This window comes from Trichosurus vulpecula, chromosome 4 (assembly GCF_011100635.1).
Source record: "Trichosurus vulpecula isolate mTriVul1 chromosome 4, mTriVul1.pri, whole genome shotgun sequence".
Classification (NCBI taxonomy): Eukaryota; Metazoa; Chordata; class Mammalia; order Diprotodontia; family Phalangeridae; genus Trichosurus; species Trichosurus vulpecula.
In genome coordinates this window covers 16,076,494-16,103,480 of record NC_050576.1, presented here as the reverse complement: position 1 = coordinate 16,103,480, position 26,987 = coordinate 16,076,494, and the positions used below count along the sequence as shown (strand labels likewise).

Genomic DNA, 26,987 nt, shown 5'->3' with positions numbered 1-26,987 from the left:
GAATTTTTGCACAGCTTTGATTTTCGTTGCTGTTTTGCTTGTAGACGTTTTGGATTCATTGTGTTCTTGGTCTGTATCTTGATCATCCCTGTAACCGTAATAACTTTTTCTGGTAGGATTCTTGTTTGTTTTCTCATTTTTCCAGCCTATGTCCTGACTTGATACTGGATTTAGGACCAGGCTCTGTAGGCTTCTGAAGGGAAGGTCTGGGCTGGTCCTTTTGCCACTTTCTTAGGATATGAAGTGTTATGTTATTGCAGTCTCTGAGGGACAGCACAGGCTGGGGACCTGCAAGCTGTCAGTTCTCCTAGAGTGGTCTGATTCAGGTCAGAGTCTGATTCCCCCCACTCTGGTCTGAGCTCTGTAAGTTATTGACTGGCTTTAGGTCTAAGCAGCAGCAGACTGCTGCTGGATTTAACCACTGTCAGCCAGGTGGGAAGCTTTGCTGCTTCAGAGGGATAGAGTAACAGGGTCTCCTCTGGTCTGGGCTTCCTCCCGTGGTTATTTCTTGGAAGGCTTCAGACTGGAATGACACCCTCTGTTCCTAGGGTCCAGGCTACATGGATGCCTCGTGTTTCTGAGCTTGCTTCTTGGTCTGCTACCTACAACTTGTGACTCCTCCATCTGCTGTGGATCTATGACCCAGAATGGGATGGGGGCACCCTATGCCAGTTGGTCCCTATTCCTGCACCTCTGTGGTTCCCTGGGCTGGATCTGGGACCTTTTCTTGCCCCGGAATGTTCTTCATTGTGCTCCTCGCCAGAACCCATCTCCAGTGTTCAGAGACCACTCTATCTGTTGACCTGGGCTGGGAAAATGGCTCACTGTGCCTTTTTGTTGTCTCCCCAATAGAACATAAGCTTCTTGAAAACAGGGCATCTTCCATTCTCGTCTCTTCCCCTAGGGCTCAGCACAGTGCCTAGTGCAGTGACCTTTGATACCTCCGTGTTGATTGATTCACCCCCGATTGATGCTCTCTTCCTCTTTCCCTAATGTACTTCAAAAAAGGCCTTTTTTGTCGTTAGTATTCACTGCCAGTGTGAGCCAACACTGGGCTTTATTTAAACCCTTTTTGTTATAACCTTTGTTGTTTTGTTCTTACACAATTGGTATCAGCTCTAGAAGGCTTATTTATCAAATTAAAAGATAAATCAAATTGTGAGGGGTGGCTAACAGGTTGGGTGATAGAGCCAGGTTTTTAAAAAAAGAACTTGACTGACAGGCCAGATTTAGGACGATGAAATTAAATAGGATCAGTAATTATCATATGAATAATGATTTTGATAGGACCAACTGATGAGCCAACTCTAGTGAGATGCAGTCTCTTGTTGATAATTGTAAAGTCACCTCACAGGCTAGGTGACCGCATGGTTAGACACCAGTTCGTATGAACATAGTGGCCATGAGTCAGTGGCGTGATGTGGCAGCAGATCCCTGCCAGTGTCGGGACTGTTGCGTTCAGCTCTGTGGGTTGACATTTTTTGTCTCTATTATTTTGTGTTACCATGTAGAGCAACTGACTCATTTTAGCTTCAGGGAGATTAGGAGAGGGCTAAGCATAAAGCTGCTTCCTGATGTCTGAGACTATGTGAATTATGAATGTGTTAAGGGAGTGTTGAAGATATTATGAAGGTGAAACTGACAGGACTTAGCAGCAGATACGGAGGACGAGAGATAGTGAGAAACCGAGGCTGACGCTTAGTTTGTAAGCCTGGGGGACTGGGCAGGCACTTTGGGAGGGGGAATGTTTAGGGGAAAGAGAACGACTTCAGGTTTGGACATGGCGAGTTTAAGATCTCTACTGGACACTCATTTCAAAATGTCTAAAAGGCAGTTGGTGGTCAGCAGAGAAATTAGGGCTGGGTCTGTAGATCTGAGGATCATTAGCAGTGATGAGAAGTGATGAGATCACCAAGTGAAATTAGGCAGAGGGAAAAGAAAAGAGGCCTGTGAGGACAGCCACAGTTATCAGAAGTGACCTTGGTGAAGATACAGCAGAGGAGACAGAGACGGACTGGTCAGAGAAGTGGGAGAAGAGCCAGGAGAGAGACAAGAGTGGACAACAGTGCCGGAGGCTGCGGAGAGAGAGGTCAGGGAGAATGGGGAGGGGGAAAAGCCATCGGATTTGGCAATTTGGAGATCGTCAGTAGCTTTGGATAGAGTGCTTCAGTGGAATGATGGATGAGGTCAGAAGCCGGACTATGGAGAGTTGAGAAGAGATTGAGAGAAGTGGAGCCAACTGTCACAGTTTCACTAGAGTCAAACCATCATTTAATGGAAGCTTAGCACGGTGCCTGGCACATAGTAGGAGTTCAGTAAATGCTTGTTCCTTCCTTTCTTCCTTCAAGAGAAATTAAAGAAGTGTCCAAATGCATGTTGGGTGAAATGGTGGTCACAGATTTATGGGATGACATGGGCAGGAGCCCCACAGGGTCTGTAGGCGTGGCTGGCTGTCCTGATGGGAACACGCACATTGATGGTCACGGATCCAACTGAGTATTTGAGGCCAGGAGTCACATGTGAGTCTTCTTCATACAGGGCCCAGGCCTGGGTGCTTTTATCAGTTTGGGAGAGGAGCTAGAAAAAGCAGCCTCCTCGAGACACCTGATTAAAGAAAAGGCTGTGCAAATAAAACTTAATTACTGAGATGCTAAAATGCCGTTTCCTTGCTTTTCCCCCCTTTTCTCTCCAGGTGCTGGAAAACCTCCCATGTTTGGAGATTATGAAGCCCAGAGACACTGGCAAGAAATTACTTTGAATTTACCAGTCAAGCAGTGGTATGGATAATTTACCTGAATCCTACTGTTTCTAGTTCTCTAAGCTTGTAAGCATTTTAACAATGTGAAACGATAATCAAATAAATGAAAACTCTCTGCACCATCGGAAGAAATTGCCTTCCATTCACCTGATCCTGCTTTCTGCATTATCATTCCATTTGTGTTCCTGGTCATGGGGGCTTCTCACGAGTGAAGTGCATCCCAAAGACGGGGAAGACTCAAGCATGTTTGAATGCAACAGACAAGGAGTCTCTCTATAAGAAGAGACTGATGATTAGAACCAAATGGGGGTGATTGATAGGACCATCTGCTCAGGAAGCCGGGTGGGGATGGGATCAAGGGCACATGAAGAGGGATGGGCTTGGCAAGGACGAGGGCCACCTCCTCATCAGAGCCTAGAGGGTCAGGGAGGAAATAGCGGCTGATGCTGTCAAGGGCTTTGGAGGCGAGGTCCTCAGCTGAGCAGATGGGGGAAGGGTGCCGGGGAAGACTTGAGGAGAGAAGAGAAGGTTTGGAACAGCTGCCGTGTTGAGTGAGGGGGATAGCGAATCCTAATTCCTCCTCCCTAATTGGAGGAGGAAAGGGCCTGCTTTGGTGCAGCGAAGGCCACGTGGAGAGGAGAGGAGACCCATTTAGCACAGCTGTGGGACTTCCCCTGCCTGGTTCAGCCTCTGAGGAGGACCAGAGGGGATGGAGGGCAGGAGGAATCCCAGGCCAAAGCACAGGTTTCAGGTGCGTAGGGTGGTGGTGGAGACTGGCCAGGGAGGGGGAGGTGATAATGGTGTGAGGGCTAATGCTGAGGACAAGGACAGGGGGGCAGTTTAGGCACACGAAGGCATAGGAAGAGTCAGAATTATAGGATGTTATGGTTTCCTCGTAGTGCCTTGGAGTCCCAGGACCTGAGTTTGAATCCTGCCTCTGCTACTTCCCAGTGTGACTTAACTGGGCCTCGGTTTCCTCTGTAAAACAACGGTCAGAGTAGATGACCTTTGAGGGCCTTTCCAGTTCCCAGTAGATGATTCCAAGAGCCAGCCACTTCTCCTCTTCCAAATGGGACTGCTTTCTGTTTCCTGTTTTTATCCTCCCCATCCCTCTCCCTGAGCTCACCCTGTCCTGCCATCCCCGTGACTGGAATGGTCCCACTGCCCATTGAAGGCCCTCTCTTCGAAGTCACTGCCAGTCACTGAGGAGCCAGTCACTGCCCCTTGCCAGGCCTCAACTAATGTGTCAAAGGAAGGGTGTGGAGCAGGTGACCCTTCCTCCTCCCTTTGGTGGACACTTCAGATCCTGACCCTGTCTCTGCCTGTGTGACCTTGGTCAAGTTACTTAACATCACAGACTCTTGGGCTCCTCGTCTATAAAATGAGAGAGTTGCATTAGTCCTAAAAGGCTCCTTCCAATTTTAACCAAGAGATTGTGTGTTCTTGTGTTGTTTCCCCTACAGACTCTAATTCCATGTGTGACCCTGTTTAAATTGATCATTCTAGCCCTCATTCTAGCACCGCGCTTGGCACATAGTAAGCCCTTCACACGTGCTTCAGAATGGGTTTATGCAGTTAATGTTTCCTTTAGACACACCATCCTGGATGACTTGGTCTTGTCAGTTGGTGGGAGGTCGTCATGGCAGATGAATGGATAAGAGTCATTTTAAGCCTGGCAAATGCCGGCTTTTGGACTCTGAGGGCCTTTCCAGGTCTTTGTGAAATCTGCATCATTCAGGGCGTTGTTTTCTCAGTTACTTTCATCTGCCAGTGGGCGAAGGGAAAGCTCCCTGACCAGCCTTAAACCATGTTAGTGGGCCTTTGTCTGGGCCGGTGTTTTCTGTTGGAAAAGGTGAAAACCGTGAGTTTTGATTAAAACCCCAGAACCGTTGCTGACTAATACTAAGTGTGAGATGAGGAAGAGCTGTCTTTCCTCTGTGCCAGTGCTTAATCCTCGTAGCCGGTCCGCAAAGTGGGGACCACCAGAAGTACTGATTGTGGCCCATTCATGTCTCATGGCTCATCCAGCAAGATCCTTAATGGAGCCGCAGTATTTTAGAATGGTTCCGCTCATGCTTGAATGGTACAGCCTTTGCTCTAGTGAAGGACACCCACAGCCTCTCAGAGGAGCCCCTCCTACACTGCCTCGTTGTCAAGGGTTTGTCCGCTTTGTAGCTTCCACCATTATTCTTGGTTCTGGGCTCTGCCCTCAGCCTAATTGCCACTAATGGGCAGGTAAGCCAAGAGCCCAGGATGGTCCCTTAGAGCAGCCGCTCTCCTATGTGCCTGGCTTTCCTACCCCTGATCCTGGGCTGCAAGCCTCCCTCCGACCACCAGCACCCACTGTTGACCAGTTACCGCAGATGGGGCAGGCCAACAGCAAAGCATTCAGGAGGCACAGAAGGCGGCATGTGCCAGGCAGGGCAGACAACCTCCGTCACTTCATCACCTCCCCTCAGACCCAGGTAGAGACAGTCAACTCACAGCACCCAGTGACTCCAGATAGCATGGCACTCCCAGACCACAAGCCCTGTTGACAGCCCCTACAGTCAAGGAAGAAAGGGGAATGATATCAGGTGTGAGCAGGGAAGCCCAAGTGCCTCCTCTTAGGCCACTGGTCTTGTGCCCGGCCCAGCCCCCCACAACCACAGAAATAGCCCTGATGCCTCTAGAGTTGCCATAATTCCCATACTGCCTACCCTGCTCCCCAGTAGCCATTACTACTGAAGCCCTGGAAAAGAAATTTCATGTCCCCCAGAGTCGTTGGCACCAGTAAGTGGTTCAGCAGTGCAGATTGATGGGAATGACATTGCGGAAGATGTATCAGCATTGACTTTACCGCTCTGTAGGTCTTTCCATCCACCTGGCAGCTGAACCCCTCCTGGGGCAGAGAGTGAGCTTCCTGAGGCCAGGGACAGTCTCGCCTTCTCTTCCTAAAGCTCATCCCAGTGCTTGGTCCATAGGAAGAACTTAACTTTTTATCCATCCATTCCTCATCCCACCATCCCATGCTCCTTCAAGGGTGTGACCCAAAGGAGGTTTGCTGAGCTGTGGCCATTTTTATCACTTGATAATTAGCAGCTAAAGAGGTTGTAGGAGAGTAAGAGGAAATCTTACTGGGGATTTGCAGGATATTAAAGTCCATTTAAAGGAGTAAATAGCATGAACAGTTTGAATGGTGAGCTCAGGAACAGAGATTCAGCTTAAAGAAATGTGATTTATTATCAGTTGTTCATAAGATACTTCAGGCAGCTCGTGAGGAATTCAAGAAATATCATTTATTGTAATAAATGTCAAGCATTTTCTGCATTTTATTGGATGGCCTGGAAAAGTCAAGAACATGCCTGCTGGCAATTAGGAAAGACTAGTCAGTTTGTTTCAGGGTCATATTTAAAGTCTTATTTTTGTAACTTATTTTCCTGAAATAAAGTCCTTCTTTTATCTAGTGGAGATGGCTTTAGTTGAATGCTCAAAATTGTCTTTAAATTCCTTTTCCCTTTATTTTGGGTATTGGGAGCATTGGTACTGTGGACTTGTCTAAAATATAGGATTGAGTTTGTATCTAACATTTGTAAACATCTAGTTTTGCAGATACTTCATTTGAAATAGGTAAGAGCCATGATATTTATTCCATGGCAATTATACATTTGATAGGGAACAAAAGAGAAAACTCTTTCTAGTCCACTAAGCTTTAGATGCTTGAATTTTTTTTTTCTTTGTCATAAAACATACTTTCAATGTACCGAAGCGATCTGATCTCACTCGTGTTTTTACCCTGACAACCAAAGTGGATATAGAGCTTTCTTGTGTAGGCAGGATGGTCCAACGGATAGAGTGCAGGTTCTGGATTCAGAGAATCTGGGTTCAAATCCTGCCCCCAGCATATGCTTAGCTCTCTCTGGACCTGTTTCCTCATCTGCAGAGCTCCTCACAATAAGGGATCTCTTCATTATCCACCAGTGTTTCTGAAGTCTGCGTTGTGTGTATCTTGCTGGACTCTGGTGGGATGTAAAGTTCAGAATAAATAGGTCTTTTCCTTTGGGGAAGTTAGTAATCTAGCCAGGTTAATCTAGCAATATAATGCAGAATGGTAGATGAAGTTAATAGGGATGATAATGATAGCACTTACATAGCAGGTCGGGGTTTGCCAAGTGCTTTTTAAACATCTCATGTGATCCTCATGGTAACCCTGAGAGAGACATGGAAACTGAGGCCTAGAGGGCCCAGGGCCTCCCAGCCAATTAGCATCAAAGGCCAGATTTGAACCTGGCTCTTCTGACTCCAGTTGAAATACTCTACCGTTACATTACCCAGTAGGTTTTACTGAGGTGGGGGGGGGGCAGCACCTCCTCCCAGGCCCTCAGGCTCCCACCATAGGAGTCATCCCGGACTCCTCATGGTCTCGGCCCCCCCCCATCCAAACTGTTGATTAAAAGCCTAGCGATTTCACCCACACAGCCTCTCTCCTCTGACACAGCCCCCACCCTGTGCAGACCCCCTTCACCTCACACCTGGACTGTGGCAGCTGCTACTGGAGGGTCTGCCTGCCTCCGACATCTCCTCCTTCCAGTCCATCCACTGTTTAGCCCCTAAAGTGCTTTTCCTAAAGCTCAGGTCTGATCGTGTCACCCCCTCCTCGGTAAACTCCTGTGGCTCCCTGTTGCCTCAGGAATCAAATGACAGATCCTCAGTTCGGCATTCGAAGCCCTTCATAACCTGCCCCCTCCTACCTCTCCAGTCTTCTCATACCTCGCTCCCCGTCACATCCTATTTGATCCTGGGACACAGGCCTCCAGGCTGTTCTACCACTGAGACCCTCCATAGCCCAACTCTGGGAGTTTTCTCTGACTGCCCGCCTCCCCCAGGTCCCCACCCCCATTTGACTCCATCACAAAGGCCTCTTGCTAGCATGTGTTTAAGATGAATTTTATGCAGCTTTGGGGAAGAAACAGATCCAGGCAGACTGAAATGATTAGTGACAAACTCGTTTCGTGTTGTGTAGCATAATTTAGCAATTTGCTTTATTTCAAATGAAATCAGATGAGATTGAGCTCTTTGTCGATTTCTTTTTACGAACATTGGTTAATAAATGCGTTTTCTTATTTTTCAGGTACTTCAATAGCAGTGATAACGATTTGCAGTACTGGGGCCTAGACTATCCACCTCTCACAGCCTACCACAGTCTCTTATGTGCCTACGTGTAAGTCACTCATCCCGAACATCAGCTAGCCCTTGTGCAGACTTGAAGGTTTGCAGAGCCCTTTTCCAATGTCTTCTCGACAATCCAGGGGTGCAGCTGCTGTTCTCCCCATTTTATAGATGAGGAAACTGAGGCAGACAGCAGTTAAGTGACTTGCCCAGGGTCACCCAGGTGGTAAACGTCTGACTCTGGGCTCCCCTCTGCACCATGGAGCCCCCTCGCTGCCGTATTCTTCTTACGACAATGCTGAGAAGCCTTTTGCAGCATCATTTTGTTGCAGAGAGGAAGAACATTGGGATACCTCACTTACAGTTTTGGGAGGGAAGCATTACTATAGTTATGCTTCCCATTAGAGGATTGAAGGTCAGGGGGAGCAGATTTGGGTGGTCATTTTCTTCTTATTCCTAGAGTGTCCTAACCCTAAAGTGCCCTGAATAAATGTAAGCTAATAATCTGGCTTTTCCCACAAAGCAAAAATGTCCATTTTAACTCAGTGTTTTTTGGACTGCTGATGATAAAAGCAGTGTGCGCCATTTGTTGGATAGGAAAGTTTGCTTTGTGGAGTTCAGAGAAACTGAAAAATATGTATGCAGACAACAGTTTGGATGGAAACCAGAGTTCCAATAGCATCATGCCCTTCACTGAGAAATGGGATTGTAATGTCTTCCCTAGTTTGCAGTTTGAAAGGGAGTTCATCAAAGACTTCAAATTTTGGGTTTCAAGACAGCTTTGTTTTAGAATGTGGTAGTGTTCAGTCTATTGGGAAAAGCATACACGGTGTCCACCTGACATCCATGCATGGGCATGTGCCAGTCTCTGTTTTGACAGTTTCCCACTTTCAAAAAATTTATTATAATATTTTGATTTGCTGTGCTGTGCAGAGGGTCATAGTGAGGAAATAATTCTAAGAGTTTACAACCTGTCTTACGTCTTTTTCCCTTTTCTCCCTTCACTGGGCCACAAGTCTAAGCCAGGCCCTCATTCACTGTCACATGGACTCTTGTGCCCAACAGGCACCCAGCTGCCTAAGTAGTCACACCCATCCACGGGCCTCCTGGCCAAGAAGGCACCCTGGTTGTAATTTATGCAACTTACAGTCCTTGAGTCTGGCCCTTGGGCATCTTTCCAGACTCGTCTTCCATTACTCCCTTTCACACACTCTAGACAAGAAAGGTCTGTGGCATTGAGGCCTCTCGACCCCCAATGCAGCCATTGGTCTGCAGTGCCTCTTAGGGTGGCTGTTAAGTCCTAAGATATGGTCTTTGGTGAACCCCCTTCCTCTGCCCTCCACCTCGTAGGTGCTCAGGGAGTGGGTTTGATGGCAGCCGGGTCAGGCCCTGCTTTTCAGGCCTGTAGGCCACCCTACTTTATAATAGCCCAGTTGGTTTCACAGTTGTTATCATTTGAAGAATTTAAGTCAGAGCAAAAGGTCTTCAGTGACTATGTGGCCTTGTAACAACAGTGGCTTCTCAGCATAAGCTCGAATGCACTTATTGTGGGAAGTGATAGAGGAGAAAAAGGATGGTGCACGTTGGCTTAAGCACGTCAGTGTTTTCTTTTGCAGGGCAGCATTTATCAATCCAGACTGGATCGCGCTGCACACATCCCGGGGTTACGAGAGTGAGCAGCACAAGTTATTCATGCGTTCAACAGGTAGGAGAATGTTGTACTTTGAATTTAAGGGGGAGAGAGAAGGGAAGAAGCATGTGTATCATACCTACTGTGTGCCAGGCACTGTGCCAAGCACTTACAAATATTATCTCATTTGATCCTTTGGATTAGGCATTCCTGTTATCCCCAGTTTATAGCTGAGGAAACTGAGGCAAACACAGGTGAAGTGACTTGCACAGGGTCACATAGCTAGTGTCTGAGGCTGGATTTGAACAGAGGTTTTTCCCACTCCAGACCTAGCACTATATTCCTTGTACTACATAGACGCCACTGTAACTCAGTTCACTTTATTTTTCTCATTTTGGAAACATTAACAAAGGTAAATTATTTTCTCACATGTTAGTTTGGTTTTTTTATAGTTACAGGGGAGTCACATCTTATGTAGGGGCTAGATTCCAAAGTCACTAGATATGGGGAAAATTGTGTGTAGTCCGAATTACCTCTGAATAGCCCTTCATTTGCCTACAAAGTACAGTGTGGGATCTTTAAGCTAAATTTATAACTGAAAAGGGGGTTGGTGTTTTCTTTAAAACAGGGTTTCTTGACCCTTTTTGTATCCTGGACCCCTATTGCAGGCTGGCTAAGCCTTAGGGAGCCCCTCCAGCTCTTTTCAGAGGAATGTTTTTCAATGCATTAAATAAAAATAATATACGGGACTATAAAGGGAACCAATTATCTTTAAATTGTTATTAAAATATTTTTAAAAAGGAATTTATGGACCCTAGGTTAAGAGTCCCTCCTAAAAGCAAGTATCTTTGTCAGAGAGCAAGTGAATCTCATGTGATTGTGACGGAAGTAATTGATGTAAACTTTATTTTTAACTCTATCCAGCTAGGCTTTTGACGAGGAGAGGGGCAGGAGCCAGGACTTCTACTCGAATAGAAGAAACAAAAGGTCAGGACAGAGGATTAGGGCGGTCTGTGCTCTCAGAGGGACATGGCACGAGTGCTTCCATGGCCCCAAAACACTTCGCTGGTGGTCAGAGAGTGCCCAGTGGGCACAGTATGGCTCAGCAGGGAGGCCAGCTCAAGCCATGGCTCCCGGTAGTTCTGCCGGCCTGAGAGTGACTAGACTCCAGGTGGGGATGCTTCAAGGGTCCCACCCGGGCATCGAGAAGCTAGTGGTATGCAGGGCACCGGGCACTGACTGAGGCCAAGGACTGCTCATACCTCCCAGTGTGGGCCCTATAACGCCTGCATGACTTACATAATTCTCATTCTTCTAAGTTAAATACAGTGGGAGATAGTGCCACTGAATACACCTGTGTGGTGATACCATATATATTTGTCCTTAACCAATCCTGAATTGGTCTTAAATCTGATTAGATGGAATAGAAAGGAAAATGAAACAAGAACAAGAGAACAGACTGTTGTGTACAAGTCACTGTTTCAGACTGAATGATGGTTGTGTGAACAGAGTTCTCCAGCCTGTTTGGATAATGCTCTTTATTCTAATCCCAAATGATTTTTATCTTCTTTATTTCTTAAAATGAATTAATTTTTAAAGTAATTATATTTTATTTTAAAATTCATTTTTAAAAAATTTGAGTTTCTAATTCTCTCCTTGCCTCCAGACCCTCTTGCACCCATTGAGAAGGCAATATGATATTCGTCATACATGTGAAATCATACGAAACATATTCTCATTTAAGCCATGTTGCAAAAAAAAAGCAAGAAATTTTAGTGAAGAAAAACTTCAATCTACAGAGTGCATCAGTATTCATCATGGGTTCTTTGGAATTGTCTTGGATCATTGTTTTGATCAGGGTAGCTATTTCTTCCACAGTTGAGTGTCCTTGTAACATTGCTGTTCCTGTGTACAGTGTTCTCTTGGTGATGCTCACTTCACTTCATGTCAGTTCATATAAGTCTCTCAAGGTTATTTGAGAACGTCCGGCTTGTCGTTTGTTATGGAACAATAGTATTCCATCACAATTATATACCACAACTTGTTCAGCCATTCCCCAGTTGATGGGCATCCTCTCAATTTCCAATTCTTAGCCACCACTAAAAGAGTTACTGTTAATATTTTTGTACATATAGGTCCTTTTCCTTTTTGTTTTTTATCTTGTTCACATATAGACCTAGCAGTGATATTGCTGAGCCGAAGAGTATGCACAGTTTGATAGCCTTTGGACAGAGTTTCAGATGATTCTCTGGAATCCAACCTATGTTTTCAGCTTTATTACTCTTCCTTCTGCACTCAACAGTCTAATCAAAGTTCTCTGTTCCTTGCATGACTCTCCATCATCCATCTCTCAGTGGGAGATGTTGGTCTCTCTCTAGTTTCTGCCAGACTGCTTTTCCGTTTTCTCAGCGATTTTGGTCAAGATACTGAGTTTTTGCCTCCAAATCTTGGATCTTTGGCTTCATCAAACACTAGATTGTAACGGTCATTAACTGTTGTATATTGTATACCTAATTTATTCCACTGATCCACCACTCTATTTCTTAGCCAGGACCAGATTGTTCTGATGATCACCATTTTGTAATGTAAGTTGAAATCTGGTACTGCTAGGCTACCTTCCTTAGCAGTTTTTTCATTGATTCTCTTGATATTCTTGACCTTTTGCTTTTCTAGATGAATTTTGTTATTATTCTTCCTAGTTCTATGAAATAACTGTTAGTTTGATTGGTATGGCACTGAATAAGTAATTTAGGTAGAATTGTCTCCAGTTCTCCAATGTTAAGGTTGTTTTTATTTGTCTGAAAAGTGTTTTATAATTTGTTCATGTAGTTTCTGTGTTTGTCTTGGCAGGTAGACTTCTAAGTATTTTATATTGTTTGCAGTTATTTTAAGTGGAATTTCTCTTTCTATCTCTTGCTGGTGGGCTTTGTTGGTCATATATAGAAATGCTAGTGATTTATAGGTCTATTTTATATCCTGCAATTTTGCTAATGTTGTTCATTGTTTCCACTAGTTTTTTAGTTGATTTTCTAGGGTTCTCTAAGTATACCATCATATCATCTGCAAACAGTGATAATTTTGTTTTTTCCTTGCCTATTCTTATTCTTTCTGTTTATTTTTCTTGTCTTATTGCTATGGCTAGCATTTCTAGTTTAGTATTGAATAATAGTGGAGATAATGGACATCCTTTTTCCATTCCTGATCTCACAGGGAAGACTTCTAGTTTATCTCTATTATAGATAATGCTTGCTCTTGGTTTTAGAAGATACTGTTTATCATTTTAAGAAAAGCTTCATTTATTCCTATGCTTTTTGGTGTTTTTAATATAAAATGCAGTGGGTACCGTTTTCTGTCAAAAGCTTTTTCTGCATCTATTGATGTAATCATTTGATTTTTGTTGTTTTTGTTATTGATGTGGTCAGTTATGCTTATAGTTTTTCTAATATTGAACCAATCCAGCATTCCTAGTATAAATCCCACCTGATAGATCATAGAGTATGATCTTTGTGATATATTACTGTAATCTCCTTGCTAGTATTTTATTTAAAATTTTTGCTTCAATATTCGTTAAGGAAATTTGCCTATAGTTTTATTTCACTGTTTTTGTTCTCCCTGATTTAGGTATCAAGACCATATTTGTATTATAGAAGGAATTTGGTAGACTCCTTTATTATTTTTTCAAATAGTTTATGTCATGTTGGAATTAATTGCTTTTAAATGTTTGGTAGAATTCACTTGTCAATCCATCTGGTCCAGGGGATCTTTTCCTAGAGATGTCATTTATGGCTTATTCAATTTCTTTTTCAAGATAGGGTAATTTAAGTATTCTATTTCCTCTTCTGTTAACATGGCAATTTATATTTTTGTAAATATTCATCCATTTCACTTAGATTGCCAATTTTATTGTCATGTAATTGGACAAAATAGCTCCTACTAATTGTTTTAATTTCATCTTCATTGGTGGTACATTTAACTTTTTCATTTTTGATATTGGTAATTTGGGGTTTTTTGCCTTTTAAAAATCAAATTAACCAATTATTTATCTACTTTATTGGTTTTTCTATTAAACCACCTCCTAGTTTTATTTATTCAATGGTTTTTTTTTTATTTTCAGTTTTATTAATCTCTCCTTTGATTTTCAGGATTTCTATATTGGCGTTTAATTGAGGATTTTTAATTTGTTCTTTTTCTAGTTTTTATTTTTTAAATTCCATCCCCAAGGCAGTGATCTGCTCTTTCTTTTATTGATGCAAACATTCAGAGAAATAAATTTTCCCCTAAGTGGTACTATAGCTGTATCCCAGGTGTGTTGTCTCATTGTTGTCATTATCTTTAATGGAATTATTGATTGTTTCTGTTCTTTGACCCACTAATTCTTTAGGATTATATTATTTAGTTTCCAATTAGTTTTTAAATATATGCTTCAAAGGCCTTTTATTGAATGTAATTTTTATTATATTATGGTCCCAAAAAGCGCATTTAATATTTCTGCATTTTTCCATTTTTTGAGGTTTTTATGCTTTATTATATGGCCAGTTTTTGTAAAGATGCCATGTACAGCTAAGAAAAAGATATATTCCTTTTCATTTCCACTCTGTTTTCTCTAGAGGTCCATCATATATAATTTTTCTAAAATTCTGTTCTTAAAATCTTTCCTATTTATTTTATGGTTAGATTTATCCAGGTCTGAGAGGGGAAAGTTGAGGTCCCCTACTAGTATTTTCTTTTGTAATTCATTTAACTGTTCTTTTAAGAATTTGGATGCTTTGCCTTTTGATACATATATATTTAGTAATGACATTACTTCATCCTTTAGTGCCCTTTAGCAAAATGTAGTTTCCCTGCTTATCTCTTTTGATTAGATCTGTTTCTGTTTTTTCTTTGTCTGAGATCATGATTCCTACCTCTACCTTATTTACCTCACTAAAGCATAATAGATTCTGCTCGCATGCCTTATTTTAACTGTGTGTTTCTTTCCGTTTCAAGTGTGATTCTTTTAAACAGCATATTATTGGATTCTGATTTCTGATCCATTCTGTTTCTAATCCACTTCTGTTTTATGGATGAGTTCATTCCATGCACATTTGTAGTTATGATTACTAACCATGTGTTTCCCTCCATCTTGTTTATCTTTCTCTCTCTCTTTTTTGACCCTTTTCCTCTTCAGAAGCATTTTTGCTTCTGATTAGTGCCTCATTTAATACCCCCTTCTTCTTACCATAACTCTTTCCCCCTTCTCCTCCTTCCCTGAATGTATATATGTATTCTTCGCTCTTTGAACCAATTAAGATGGGAGTGAGGTTCAAGCATTGCCCACTCATTTTCCCCTCCACTGTAAAAGCTCTTCCTTGTGCGTCTCTTTTATGTGAGATAATTTTCCCCATTCTTTCCTTCCATTCCCCCTTCTCCCATGCATCCCTCTTTCTCATTTGTCCATTTAAAAAACAATTTTTCGAGATCATCCCAGCATAACTGAATCACAACTATGCCCTCTGTCTATTATAGACTCCTTCTAACTGCCTTAATTATGATAAGTTCTGATGATATATCATTTCCCATATAGGAATATAAACAGATTTACCCTTATGATTTCTCTTTCAGGTTTACTATTTATACTTCTTTTAAGTCTTGTATTTGAAAGTAGATATTTTCTTCAGCTCTTGTCTTTTCATCAGGAATGCTCAAAAGTCCTCTATTTCATTAAATGTCTCTTTCCCTCCTCCTCTGCGTCTCCCTCGCCCCCCCAAGGATTATACTCAGTTTAGCCTGGTAGGTTTTTCTTAAGTTTTCTTCCTCCTTTATTTGTGATAGCTGTTAAATCTTGTGTTATTCTGATTATGGCTCCGTGGTATTTGAATGGTTGCTTGAAATATTTTTTCCTTATTGTGGGAGCTCTGAAATTTGGTTCTGATACTCTTGGGAGTTTTCACTTTGGGATCTCTTTCAGGAGATGGTCAGTAGATTCTTTCAGTTTCTAATTTTACCCTCTGGTTCTAAGTTGTCAGGGCGATGCCTAGTCTTTCTTTGATTATGGCTTGTGTAGTAATTCTTCAGTTATCTCTCCTTGATCTGTTTTCCTGAAGAGATGTTTCATAATTTTTTTTTCATTCTTTTGACTTTGTTTTGTTTCTTGATGTCTCACGCAGTCATTAGCTTTCACTTATTCAGTTCTAATTTTAGAAGAATTATTCTCTACCATGTTTTATACCTCTTTTTCCACATTTGAGTAAGTCTGCTTTATAAGGTGTTATTTTTTTCAGGTTTTTTTGTGCCTCTTTTACCAAGCTGTTAATTATTGTTTCATGATTTCCTTCCCTTGCTTTTACTTCTTTTCCTAATTTTTTCTCCACCACTTTTATTCGATTTTTATTTTTTTACTTTTTTTTAAACTTTAATTTATTTATTTATTTAACATATTTAGTTTTCAGCATTGGTTTTCACAAGAGTGTGAATTACAAATTTTCTCCCCATTTCTACCCTCCCCGCCCCCACTCCAAGATGGCGTATATTCTGGTTGCCCTGTTCCCCAGTCAGCCCTCCCTTCTGTCACCCCACTCCCCTCCCATCCCCTTTTCCCTTCCCCTCTTGTAGGGCAAGCTAAATTTCTACTCCCCATTGCCTGTGTATCTTATTTTCCAGTTGCATGCAAAAAACTTATTTTTTTTTTTTGTTTTTGAATGTCTGTTTTTAAAAACTTTGAGTTCCAAATTCTCCCCCCTCCTCCCTTCCCACCCACCTTCCCCAAGAAGTCAAGCAATTCAACATAGGCCACATGTGTATCATTATGTATAACCCTTCCACAATACTCATGTTGTGAAAGACTATCTATATTTTGCTCCTTCCCAACCCATCCCCCTTTATTGAATTTTCTCCCTTGACCCTGTCCCCTTTTGAAAGTGTTTGTTTTTGATTACCTCCACCCCCATCTGCCCTCCCCTCCATCATCTCCCCCTTTTTTTATCTTCTTCCCTCTTCTTTCCTGTGGGGTAAGATATCCAATTGGGTATGTATGGTATTCTCTCCTCAGGCCCAATCTGATGACAGCAAGATTCACTCATTCCCCCCTCACCTGCCTCTCCCCTCCTCCCACAGAACTGCTTCCTCTTGCCACCTTTATGCGAGATAATCCACCCCATTCTGTCTCTCCCTATCTCCCTCTTTCAGTATGTTCCTCTCTTATCCCTTAATTTGATTTTATTTCTTTTAGATATTTTCCCTTCATCTTCAACTCACCCTGTATCTGCGCGCTCTCTCTCTCTCTCTCTCTCTCTCTTCTCTCTCTCTCTCTCTCTCTCTATATATATATATATATATGTATATATACACATAAATATATACATACATACACATTCACTTATATATATATATACATAAACATATATACATATATGCATATTCCCTTCAGCTACCCTAATACTGAGGTCTCATGAATCATACACATCATCTTTCCATGTAGGAATGTAAACAAAACAGTTCAACTTTAGTAAGTCCCTTGCAATTTCTTTTTCTTGTTTACCTTTTCATGCTTCTCTTGATTCTTGTGTTTGAAAGTCAAATTTTCTATTCAGTTCTGGTCTTTTCACTTAGAAAGCTTGAAAGTCCTCTATTTTATTAAAAATCCATATTTTGCCTTGGAGCATGATACTCAGTTTTGCTGAGAAGGTGATTCTTGGTTTTAATCCTAGCTCCATTGACCTCCGGAATATCGTATTCCAAGCCCTTCGATCTCTTAATGTAGAAGCTGCCACATCCTGGGTTATTCAGATTATGTTTCCACAATACTCAAATTGTTTCTTTCTGGCTGCTTGCAGTATTTTCTCCTTGATCTGAGAGCTCTGGAATTTGGCGACAATATTCCTAGGAGATTTCTTTTTGGGATCTATTTCAGGAGGCGACCGATGGATTCTTTCAATTTCTATTTTGCCCTGTGGCTCTAGACTATCAGGGCAATTCTCCTTGATAATTTCTTGAAAGATGATATCTAGGCTCTTTTTTTGATCATGGCTTTCAGGTAGTCCAATAATTTTTAAATTATCTCTCCTGGATCTATTTTCCAGGTCAGTGGTTTTTCCAATGAGATATTTCACATTGTCTTCCATTTTTTTCATTCCTTTGGTTCTGTTTTATAATATCTTGCTTTCTCATAAAGTCACTAGCTTCCACTTGCTCCAGTCTCATTTTTAAAGTACTATTTTCTTCAGTGGTCTTTTGGACCTCCTTTTCCATTTGGCTAATTCTGCCTTTCAAGGCATTCTTCTCCTCATTGGCTTTTTGGAGCTCTTTTGCCATTTGAGTTAGTCATTTGAGTTAGTTATTTTTTAAGGTGTTGTTTTCTTCAGTGTATTTTTCCGTATTTTTCTGGGTCTCCTTTAGCAAGTCATTGACTTGTTTTTCATGGTTTTCTCGCATCCTTCTCATTTCTCTTCCCAGTTTTTCCTCTACTTCTCTAACTTGCTTTTCCAAATCCTTTTTGAGCTCTTCCATGTCCTGGGACCAGTTCATGTTTTTCTTGGAGGCTTTTGGTGTAGACTCTTGCACTTTGTTGACTTCTTTAGGCTGTATGTTTTGGTCTTCTTTGTCTCCAAAGAAAGAATCGAAAGTCTGTGACTGAATCTGGGTGTGTTTTCGCTGCCTGGCCATATTCCCAACCAACTAACTTGACCCTTGAGTTTTTCAGCGGGGTATGGCTGCTTGTAGACTACAGAGTTCTATGTTCCACGTTTGGGGGGAATGTGCCAGCTCTGCCACAGCAGCACTCCTCCTTCCCCAAGAACCCCCAACCCGAGCTGGGCTTAGATCTTCAGCAGGCTGTGCACTCCTGCTCTGATCCACCACTTAATTCCTCCCACCAGGTGGGCCTGGGGCCAGAAGCAACAACAGCTGTAGCTGCCCCACCTCCTCTGCCCCCAGGGCTGGAAGCTGAACCGCAAACTCCTTCCACTCCCGCAGCTTTTCCCACTAACCTTCTCCACTGTCTTTAGTGTTTGTGGGTTGAGAAGTCTGGTAACTGCTGCAGCTCACTGATTCAGGGCGCTAGGGCACTTTCCGCCCAGCTTCTGGTCTGGTTGGTCCGCGCAGCTCACGCTGGGCTCGGCTCCTCTCTGCTCCCAGCTCCTTGTGGGATAGACCTCACCCAGAGACCATCCAGGCTGTCCTGGGCTGGAGCCCTGCTTCCCTCTGCAGTTTTGTGGGTTCTGCCGTTCTAGAATTGGTTCAGAGCCATTTTTTATAGGTTTTTGGAGGGACTCGGCAGGGAGGTCACGCTAGTCCCTGCTTTCCAGCTGCCATCTTGGCTCCGCCCCCCCATTTGATTTTTAAAATCACTTTTTGGTTCTTTCCTTAACTCTTCCAGGAATCCTTGTTGGTTTTATTTCCAGTTTGCATTTTTCTTTGAGGCTTTGTTATTTAGCTGTTTTCAAGGTATTGCCTTGTTCTGAGTGTGTCTTGATCTTCCCTGTCACGGTAGTAGCTTTTTATGCTCATCTTCTTTTTTCGTTTGTTTGCTCTTTTTTTCAGCCTCTTTCTTGAGCTTGAATTTCATGTTATAGTTGGGCTTTGCTCACCTTGGGGTGCGGGTATGACAGGGAGGCACTGTACTAAGCTTCAGTCTTTTTCTCCTTCATAGCCAGTTTTGGGGAGTCTGTACGTTTTTGGTAACCTGGGGGAAGTGTGGTCACTGCTCTCTGGTCTTTGCCGAGGAAGGGCCCTGCTCCCCTGCAGCCACAAGTGGTAGTGTTCCTCTCTGCTCTCAACCTATGACCTGGAACTGTGTATGAAGCTACCAGACAGCACCCAGTCCTGCTCCCATTGTCCACATAGGGCCTTCCGTCATCTCTTTCTGACCAATTCTCTGACACCCTGGAAGTCTCTGGGCTGAGAGTTTCTGAAGCTGCTGCTGCTGCTGTTGCCTCCAAGGCCCACCACCAGTGTGGCTGCTGCATATGTGCCAGATTGGCCCCTACCCCAAGGACACAGACCTCTCCTGCCAACGGGAAATCTTGGCTAGAAAAATGTCTCCTTCCTGTTGGCTCTGGGGCTTCCTAATTTGATTTGAGGTGTTACCTTGAAGTTGTTGGGCGGGGAATATTGGGAGAGCTCAGCCCAGTGTTTGCTCTATGCTGCCATCTTGGCTTTTTCTGTTCTCCATGTTCTTTATAGCAATAAAATTGCATTCCTCTAAAAATGCACAATTCAGACTGTTTTTTTGAGGGGTCTTTTCTGCAGGCACTTAAAATCGACTCCATATTGTAGCTGTGTAGCTAATAAAGGCCCATTTCCTCTTCGTTACTGAAGGATGTTTGCTACGAATACCGGCATAATTGTGTGTTGGCTCATTTTCTGACCTGAAAAAAATGATGAGGACTTGCTCTCTGAAAGCAGCCGACATCTGTGCTGTGCCATAGTGTGTACCTAGAACTGTGCAAGCGTTCCCTTCTGTGACCTTCGCAACAGCCCTGGCAGGGGATTATTCATACCGCATTTGACCAGTAAAGAAGCCTCATGAGGCCCCAGGGTCACACAGCTATTGAAGGTCTAAGGGAGGATTCAGATGCAGCCCTTCCTCACCCCAAGTTTAGGGATCTCTTCACTCTGCCCTGCTGATTTTCTCTTTGCATGAGCTATCCAAAAAGCTTAAGGAACCCCCCCCCCAACCCCCAAGTTGTTTTTTGATAACATCGTCACCAGCAGAAGCTTGGACACCATAATTTTTGTCACTTTCTAATATTGTAGCATTGGGTGGATCAGGTGGGTCCAGGAAGTGGGCCCCAGTTAACACCCTCCACAGAGTCTGTAGCTATCCAGCCTTTCTGTCAGATAGCTGAAGAAGGCCTGGAGCTTTGGTCTCCATGGTTCTGATGGAGGTTCTGATGCTTTTGTAAATTCAGCTAATGGTTATCATGTGCCTGCCATGTTCCCCAGGGAGTTTGTGATGTGACAATGGGTGTTGTACCTTGTAGGCAGGAAAAGGGGTGGCTCCTGGTGCCGTGAAGAGGGGAGCTGCAGCTGATTTGTGTGGCCCAGTTGGGTAGCTGCTTCCTCAGGTCTGGAGCTCCGGGTGGAGGCAGCCTCTCTGCCTAGGGCTCTGTCTAAGTCTGATGTATTTATTTGTTCTTAAAGTAGGATACTGTTAGGCATTTTATGTTTTCATATGGTCATGTGTCCCGTTTCATATGGTATGCCTTGTTGGCATTCATCTGTCATGCCAGAAGCAGCCAGTTAAGCTAGAAGAGGTTATTTTTTTCCTCTGTTGTCTCTGTGCTGCTTTTTAAGGAGGATTTCAGAGGATGTCCGTGCATCCGTCTCTGTGCTCACTCAGGACAGTGAGGTGAAAAGCAGCGGGAGAGGAGAGAGGTGCCCATCAGCAGTGGCCAGGAACCTGCTGGTGCCCTTCCTGAGGGGTTTAGATTGGAAGGATGGAGGGAGTGAAGCTGTGGGCCTTAGACCCCAAACGGTGCTCATGGACTGTTAACCTTTTGTCTTTCAGTTTTTATTGCCGATGTGATGATTTACGTCCCTGCAGTTGTCTTATACTGTTGTCATTTAAAAGAAACTTCACCCAAAAAGAAGGCAAGTATCCAAATCATTTAGTTCATGTTTATCTTCTTGTGGAATTACTTTTCTTATTAGCTTAAAATAGGAGGAAGCTGAAGAACGAAGTCATTCACACCACTGGGATTTAGATAAAACTGTTGGAGGACAGGCTATCTCCTATTAAAGATTTTTCAGTTAGAAAACCTTCACTTATTTGACAGCAGTTATTTTATGCCCTTCGGTGACAATAACAAGATGAGCTGAATTTTGGAGGCTGTGCTCCTGTCACATTTATTGCTTAGAGAGCACAACGGGCCTGAGGCTGGCCTGTGGGGCACAGGCCCAATGCAGAGATTTGGAAAGGGGCTGCAAAGGAGGGATATTCCTGGTGTCCTCTTCCTCTTTAATAGACTTCCTTCACTAGGAGGACAGCTGGCCCCGATAATCTCCCCCATCCTTCTCAGCTCCTATGCTGGTGGCTGCTTCTCCAGAGCTTGGACCTTTCCATTGGAGGACAGTGCATTACTTGGTAGCCCTTTTAATTCAGATTGAGGCAGAAAAGAAACTTGGGATAGCTCAGAGGGGAAATAGCCCCCCTAAAGGCTCAGGACCACAGTGGATGGCCCATTGGGCAGAAAGGTAGCCCCCCTGAAGGACCACAGTGGACGGCCCGTTGTGGGGAAACGTAGCCCCCCAAAGTCTCAGTACCACTGTGGATGGCCTGTCCTGCTTCTTCATTTGGTCCAAAGGTTCATTTCTCCCCATTCACTGTTTTTTTCTCTAGGTCGCGAGTGCTTTTTGCACGTTGCTGTACCCAGGTCTCCTTCTGATTGACCATGGACACTTTCAGTATCCTTTACAGACTTAGATGAGAAATCTTCGTTTTGCATATTCTGGACTTTAGACTTAACTAGCGTACCATGTTGTGTTGTTTTGATGATGTATGAATTGGTGTTTGGATAGTGTTTGATGGTATACTTTGCTTAAAGAAATTTGTCATATTCATCAAGAATGGTGTATTCTCCAGAAGTCTTGCTGTTCCGGGCTTCAGGCTGTATTTTCAGACCTGTCTGGCCTGGAAAGAAAATAGTGGCAGGTTCCCTCTAGGAAGCTGAAGAATGGTGCGGTGTCCACACATGTCAGTATGTGGTCAGGTGCTAACAGCCAGAGAATCCTCTCGTTTGGGCTTATCAAGCACTGCCAACAGGGTGTGCCTGTGTCCTTTGTAGGACTTGGTGAGCTGCAGAAGGAGACAGATGTCTGTGCTGGCTCCTTTCATCCTTTGAGGTGCTAAAGGAAAGCCCACAGACAATAGGACTAAAATCCCTTTAGAGCCTCGAGGCTGTTTGTCCTTGTGCTGATAACCAGAGACACTCACAAAACACCAGAAAGTCCATTTCTAAGGCACATGCACTGATTCTGATGTATCTAGAGTTACTGTCCCCATCTGTCCCAAAGAAAAAAACCATAATGCACAGCAACTTGATTGCTTAATTAACAGCTTTTCCTTTTGAAGCCAATTTGTTTTAGTTGTAATGAAATTAATATGCGTATCTATCAAAGGACATGCAAAAGACACTCAGTTCTGTTGTTGGGTTATCACTTTCTCCATGTGTCTGCCTCCCAGCTTGGCAGGCTTCGTGCAGTCACTGGCTGTTGTCAAGTGCTCTTAGCCCATTCGGTTGGTGTGAATGTTTATCAGGCACCTGAAGCAACATTTATTAAGAACACTGAACTGGGGGGCAGTGGGCAACATTGTGAGGGAAGCATTCACTGACTTTGGAGCTTAGCATCAAGTATGGGATCTCACCTGCCCCCAGAGAAGTCATTGCTCAGCCCCATAGAGGAAGGGAGAGATCCCAAGGCTGGGAGGCAGGCAGTGGTTTGTGAAGAGCCGGGGTTGGAGCAGGGCTTGTAATGATGACTAGGCATTGAAGGTCTGATGGTTTGAGGAAGGAGATCAGAAAGGGAAGAGGTTTGGGGTGTTCCCGGCATCAGGAACACATAGAAAAAGTAGTTGAGCCAGGAGCCGAGTAGGTGGAGGGGACTGTGGTGAGGTATGAACATGGAAGGCTTTGGCTTGTGGAAGGCCTTCAGTGCTGCCAGGCAAAGGAGGCATAGGGAGCCATAGAGGGGTCTGTAGGAGCAGAGAACATGACCAAGTCAGTGTTTAAGGAAGGTGAGACCTGTGGTGACTACAGGGATGGAGTAGAATGAGAAAAGGGTAGAAGCAGGTTGTGTAAGGGAGACAGTGAGCCAGCTCAGGAGCTGGGGGTGGAGAGAGGGGGGCATGGGCTGTGGGAGCTGGTGAGAGGAGGGGCAGGATCCAGACTGGGGGGAACTCAGCAGGTGATGGAATGAAGGCAGGCTTGGTACCTGTAGGACTGTTGGCTGCCCCCTTCCCCCAGCTTCTCCATCCCCCGAGTCTGCTTATTCTATGTGCCCTGATGGTGCACATGGAGTGTGTGTGTCTCCCCCCACCCTGCTTGTCCAGAGGTGGGAGCGCAGACAACAGCCTACTCCTCCTCTCTTTCCAGATTTCCATTCCTCTTCACTCCAGCTCTGTCCCCTACTACCCTTGTAGAACCCCCATTCTACGGTTAGGGAAAGTGGCAGAATGTGTTCCCGCCTCTGGCAGAATACATTTGGTGCCAGAGCTAGAGGGGGTAGACGGCTTGGCCAGAGTGGTTGGTGAGGTTGGTAAGGAGATGGACAGAGACTAGGATGGACAGGAAGCACATTGGGGGCTTTTTGAAATAGGGGCCAAGAGCGTCAGCCTCCTTTTAGGACAGTGGACCCCCAGGGGTGGAGCTCGAGTGATGAATGTTTCACCTTCAGGGCCTGGTCTCTGGTCCGGGCAGCAAGGCACAGCACAGCTATCCCGATGGCCAGGGCATCAGGAGGAGCTCCAGACTTGAACCTTGGAGTCCACCTTGTCCTGCTGCCCTCATTTGACAGAGAAAACAAGTTTGTGGCTGAAAAGTGCCGTGAAAATACGATGCACTTTGGTTGTGACAATTGGCAGGGTTTTAATACAGCAGTTTTATTGCTGTCACTTCGTCCTGCTGGATGGCCTTGTAGGAGAAATCATTGTTCCTTTGTACTTAAAGTGTGCCTATTTGGGATACTATTTTTGTTTTCAAGATTTTAATGTACTTAACGTTCATTGATTCAGCTGCCTCGTTGACATTATCTGAGGAAAAATTTGAGCTTCCCAATTGTAGATCTTTTAATCCTGAACAAATCATGTGCCGTAGGACTAGGTTTTACAGATCATACTACTTAAGATTTTATTTTGAAGTGATGACCACTATTGCTTTAATGATTAATCTCTGTTTAAGAAGAATTATCTTTTAAAAATGTTTTAATTTTTTTAGAGTATTTTATTATATATGAGAAATTGTGCAGTCCTAGACATGCTTTTTGGCCTCATGTAGATCTTTTCCTTGACATAGAAATATATATAACTGTGTGAGTCTCGGCTTGACTCTGTGGGGTGTTCTTGGCCTGTCTTGTGACCGGGACATCCTGGGGTCGTTGGCGTTTTGCCTGGCCATAAATTATAAACAAATGGAACTTTACCATTCTTTGCCATTCTTTTGCTATTTGCTAGGCAAATGTTTGAAGAAGGGTCTGAAAGGAAAGGGGTGAGTATGTTTTAAGGGCTGGAGTCCAGAAAATAGCTTCAGGAATACATTTGGTTCACTGCCCTCCGGGCTAACCATCCTTAGCTTCCTGTGATCATAGTAAAGCAAGGTGAAATCTAATTGTGTCAACCCTGTCATCCCCTACTCAGTAAATTCCAGTGGCTCCCCATGTCCTCCAGGATCCAATAAAAGTGCTCAGATCCCCCCTTCCCACCTTGGCAGTCTTTTATACCCGCCACCACTCCCCCCAGCCCCATGTGTGGCTATGCCTTGTTCCTGGACACTCTCCTTCCTCATCTCCTCCTCCAGCCTTCTCCAGCTGTCTTCAAGTCCCAGCTAAAATCCCACCTTTGCAAGAAATATTTTCCAATCCCACTTAATTCTAGTGCCTTCTCTCTGTTAATTATCTCCAATTTATCCTGCCTATCACTTGTTTACACGTCATTGTTTGCATGCTCTCTCCCTCTTGGACTATGTGCTCCTCGAGGGCAGGGACTGCTTTTTGCCTTCCTTTGTATCCCCAGTACTTAGCCCAGGGCTTGGCACGTAGTGGGCGATTCATTGGTGCTTATTGACTGACCAAACACCTATTGCACATACACAATACTGGGACACTAGGTTACCCAGTGTTGGGAGTACTCATGAGATAATATAAAGTTTATGATCTTGTTTAAAATAGAATCATAAAGTCCTTGAATTGGAATATAACTCAGGTCCCCTGGTCTAGCCTCTACTCTGCAGTAGTCATTCCCTTTGACAGCATCCCTGACAGGCGGATGCCCAGTCTCTCCTTGACTGCTTCCGTCATGAAAGTAGGCCCAGGTTTATAGTGATTGAAGCCAGTGTCATTTCATGACATCAGGGAAGCTCAGCAGTCTGCAGACAGGAGAGGAGACGTGAGTAGAATCATCTCCTCATCTGACGATGCCCAGTGTTCTTACCCTGGACTGGTATGACATCCCAGGTGACAGGGTCACATTATCTCTTAATTCTGGTGGCTTTATTTTTATCTGCCCAGTCCTTCCTTTTTAGAATGAAGGTCAGAGGGATAGTTTTCCATATTACTTCCTCTCCCTGTTGAAAGAGAATATTGTAAAAAAGCAAAGATTTGCCACTTTTTCTGCAGTTTCCAAGATTAATGGCAGATGTGGAAAGAGCTGAGTCCCTGTCTCCAATCTAGCTTGTCAGTTTTGTGAGCCGTACTGGGAAAGCATCAGTCCTGTCCTCCGTCCGCCTGGGTTGTTTATGGCATAGTCCTGTGGCAAGCTTCCTTCTGCTTCCTTTCACCAGCTCTGGGTGCCCCCACCATGTAGGTCTACCCCCACCCCCACCTTTCTGTGAGATGTTCCCTTTAAACGAGGTGTGCCCTTTCTCTGCCATATTGCTGTCGTGAATTCCATTTATGAAATGCTGTGTTTGCCTCTGCACTCAAACAAAAGTGAGTTTGAAATGTTAGGACATGCCTCCCCTGCCTCGGCGTCTGGACATCCGAGCCCGAGTGTCTGTTCTTGACCTTGCCAGGTGTCTTCTTTGGCCAGTTACGGAGCATTGCGCTCACTGTCGTTTGGCTCTCTTTGTCTTACTGTTTTTCTTCCATATGATTTTAGTTCGATAGTTTGCCTGGGCCTTGTTCTTCCCCATAGGTTTCCAAGCCACTCTAAGAAGAGAACACCCTGAATTTTGATGCCTTATTTTACTGATGTGTTGTTTGAGGGTGAGAGGCAGTAAGCGTGGTTTAGTGGATTGAGAGGTGGTCTGGAAGCCAGGAAGATCCGAGTTCGATTCCCTCCTTTGACCCTTCTGGCTGTGGGGCCCTGGGCTCAGGGTGACAGTCAGTTGCAGGGAGATGCTACCTGTGTTGGCTGAGGGAATTTCCTCCTCTGGGAGGTCCCTGTACCAATTAAGGCAAAGGCCCAGGCTTTATACCCTGTTACTCGAATCTATTTGATAAATTGATTTTAAATTGGTCGTGCTGTTATCCTTCCTGCTGCAATTAGAGGTGAATGTTAGCCAGGGGTGGACGTGCCCTTTGTCTTTGGGCTTGAGGAAATTGCACTTTCATCCCATGGGAAATGTTCTGCTTCGGATTTAGATGGGGGTTACCCCTCCCAGAACCCTTCTCTCCCTCCCTGGCCAGTTTCCCACTGACGCAGCATTCCTCTGCCATTTACATTTTATCCCTTGACTTTGGACGTGAAGTAGAATGGGGAGTGAGTAGGAGGGTGATTTCTAGATTTGACCACCGTTTTCCATCCTGCTTGTCTCTGCTCCA

General features: G+C 44.1%; 1 protein-coding gene across 2 annotated transcripts in view; it reads left to right on the top strand.

The window, feature by feature from the left end:
- The window catches only part of ALG6 (ALG6 alpha-1,3-glucosyltransferase), a 60,385-nt gene that overhangs the window by 20,816 nt on the left and 12,582 nt on the right, over window positions 1–26,987 (top strand). For both annotated transcript variants that reach the window (XM_036756899.1, XM_036756900.1), the window contains exons 3-8: window positions 2,693–2,777; window positions 7,869–7,958; window positions 9,523–9,611; window positions 21,022–21,104; window positions 21,853–21,917; window positions 24,530–24,715. In XM_036756899.1, coding sequence (XP_036612794.1) covers window positions 2,693–2,777; window positions 7,869–7,958; window positions 9,523–9,611; window positions 21,022–21,104; window positions 21,853–21,917; window positions 24,530–24,715 — 598 coding nt within the window. The remainder of the gene's footprint in view (window positions 1–2,692; window positions 2,778–7,868; window positions 7,959–9,522; window positions 9,612–21,021; window positions 21,105–21,852; window positions 21,918–24,529; window positions 24,716–26,987) is intronic.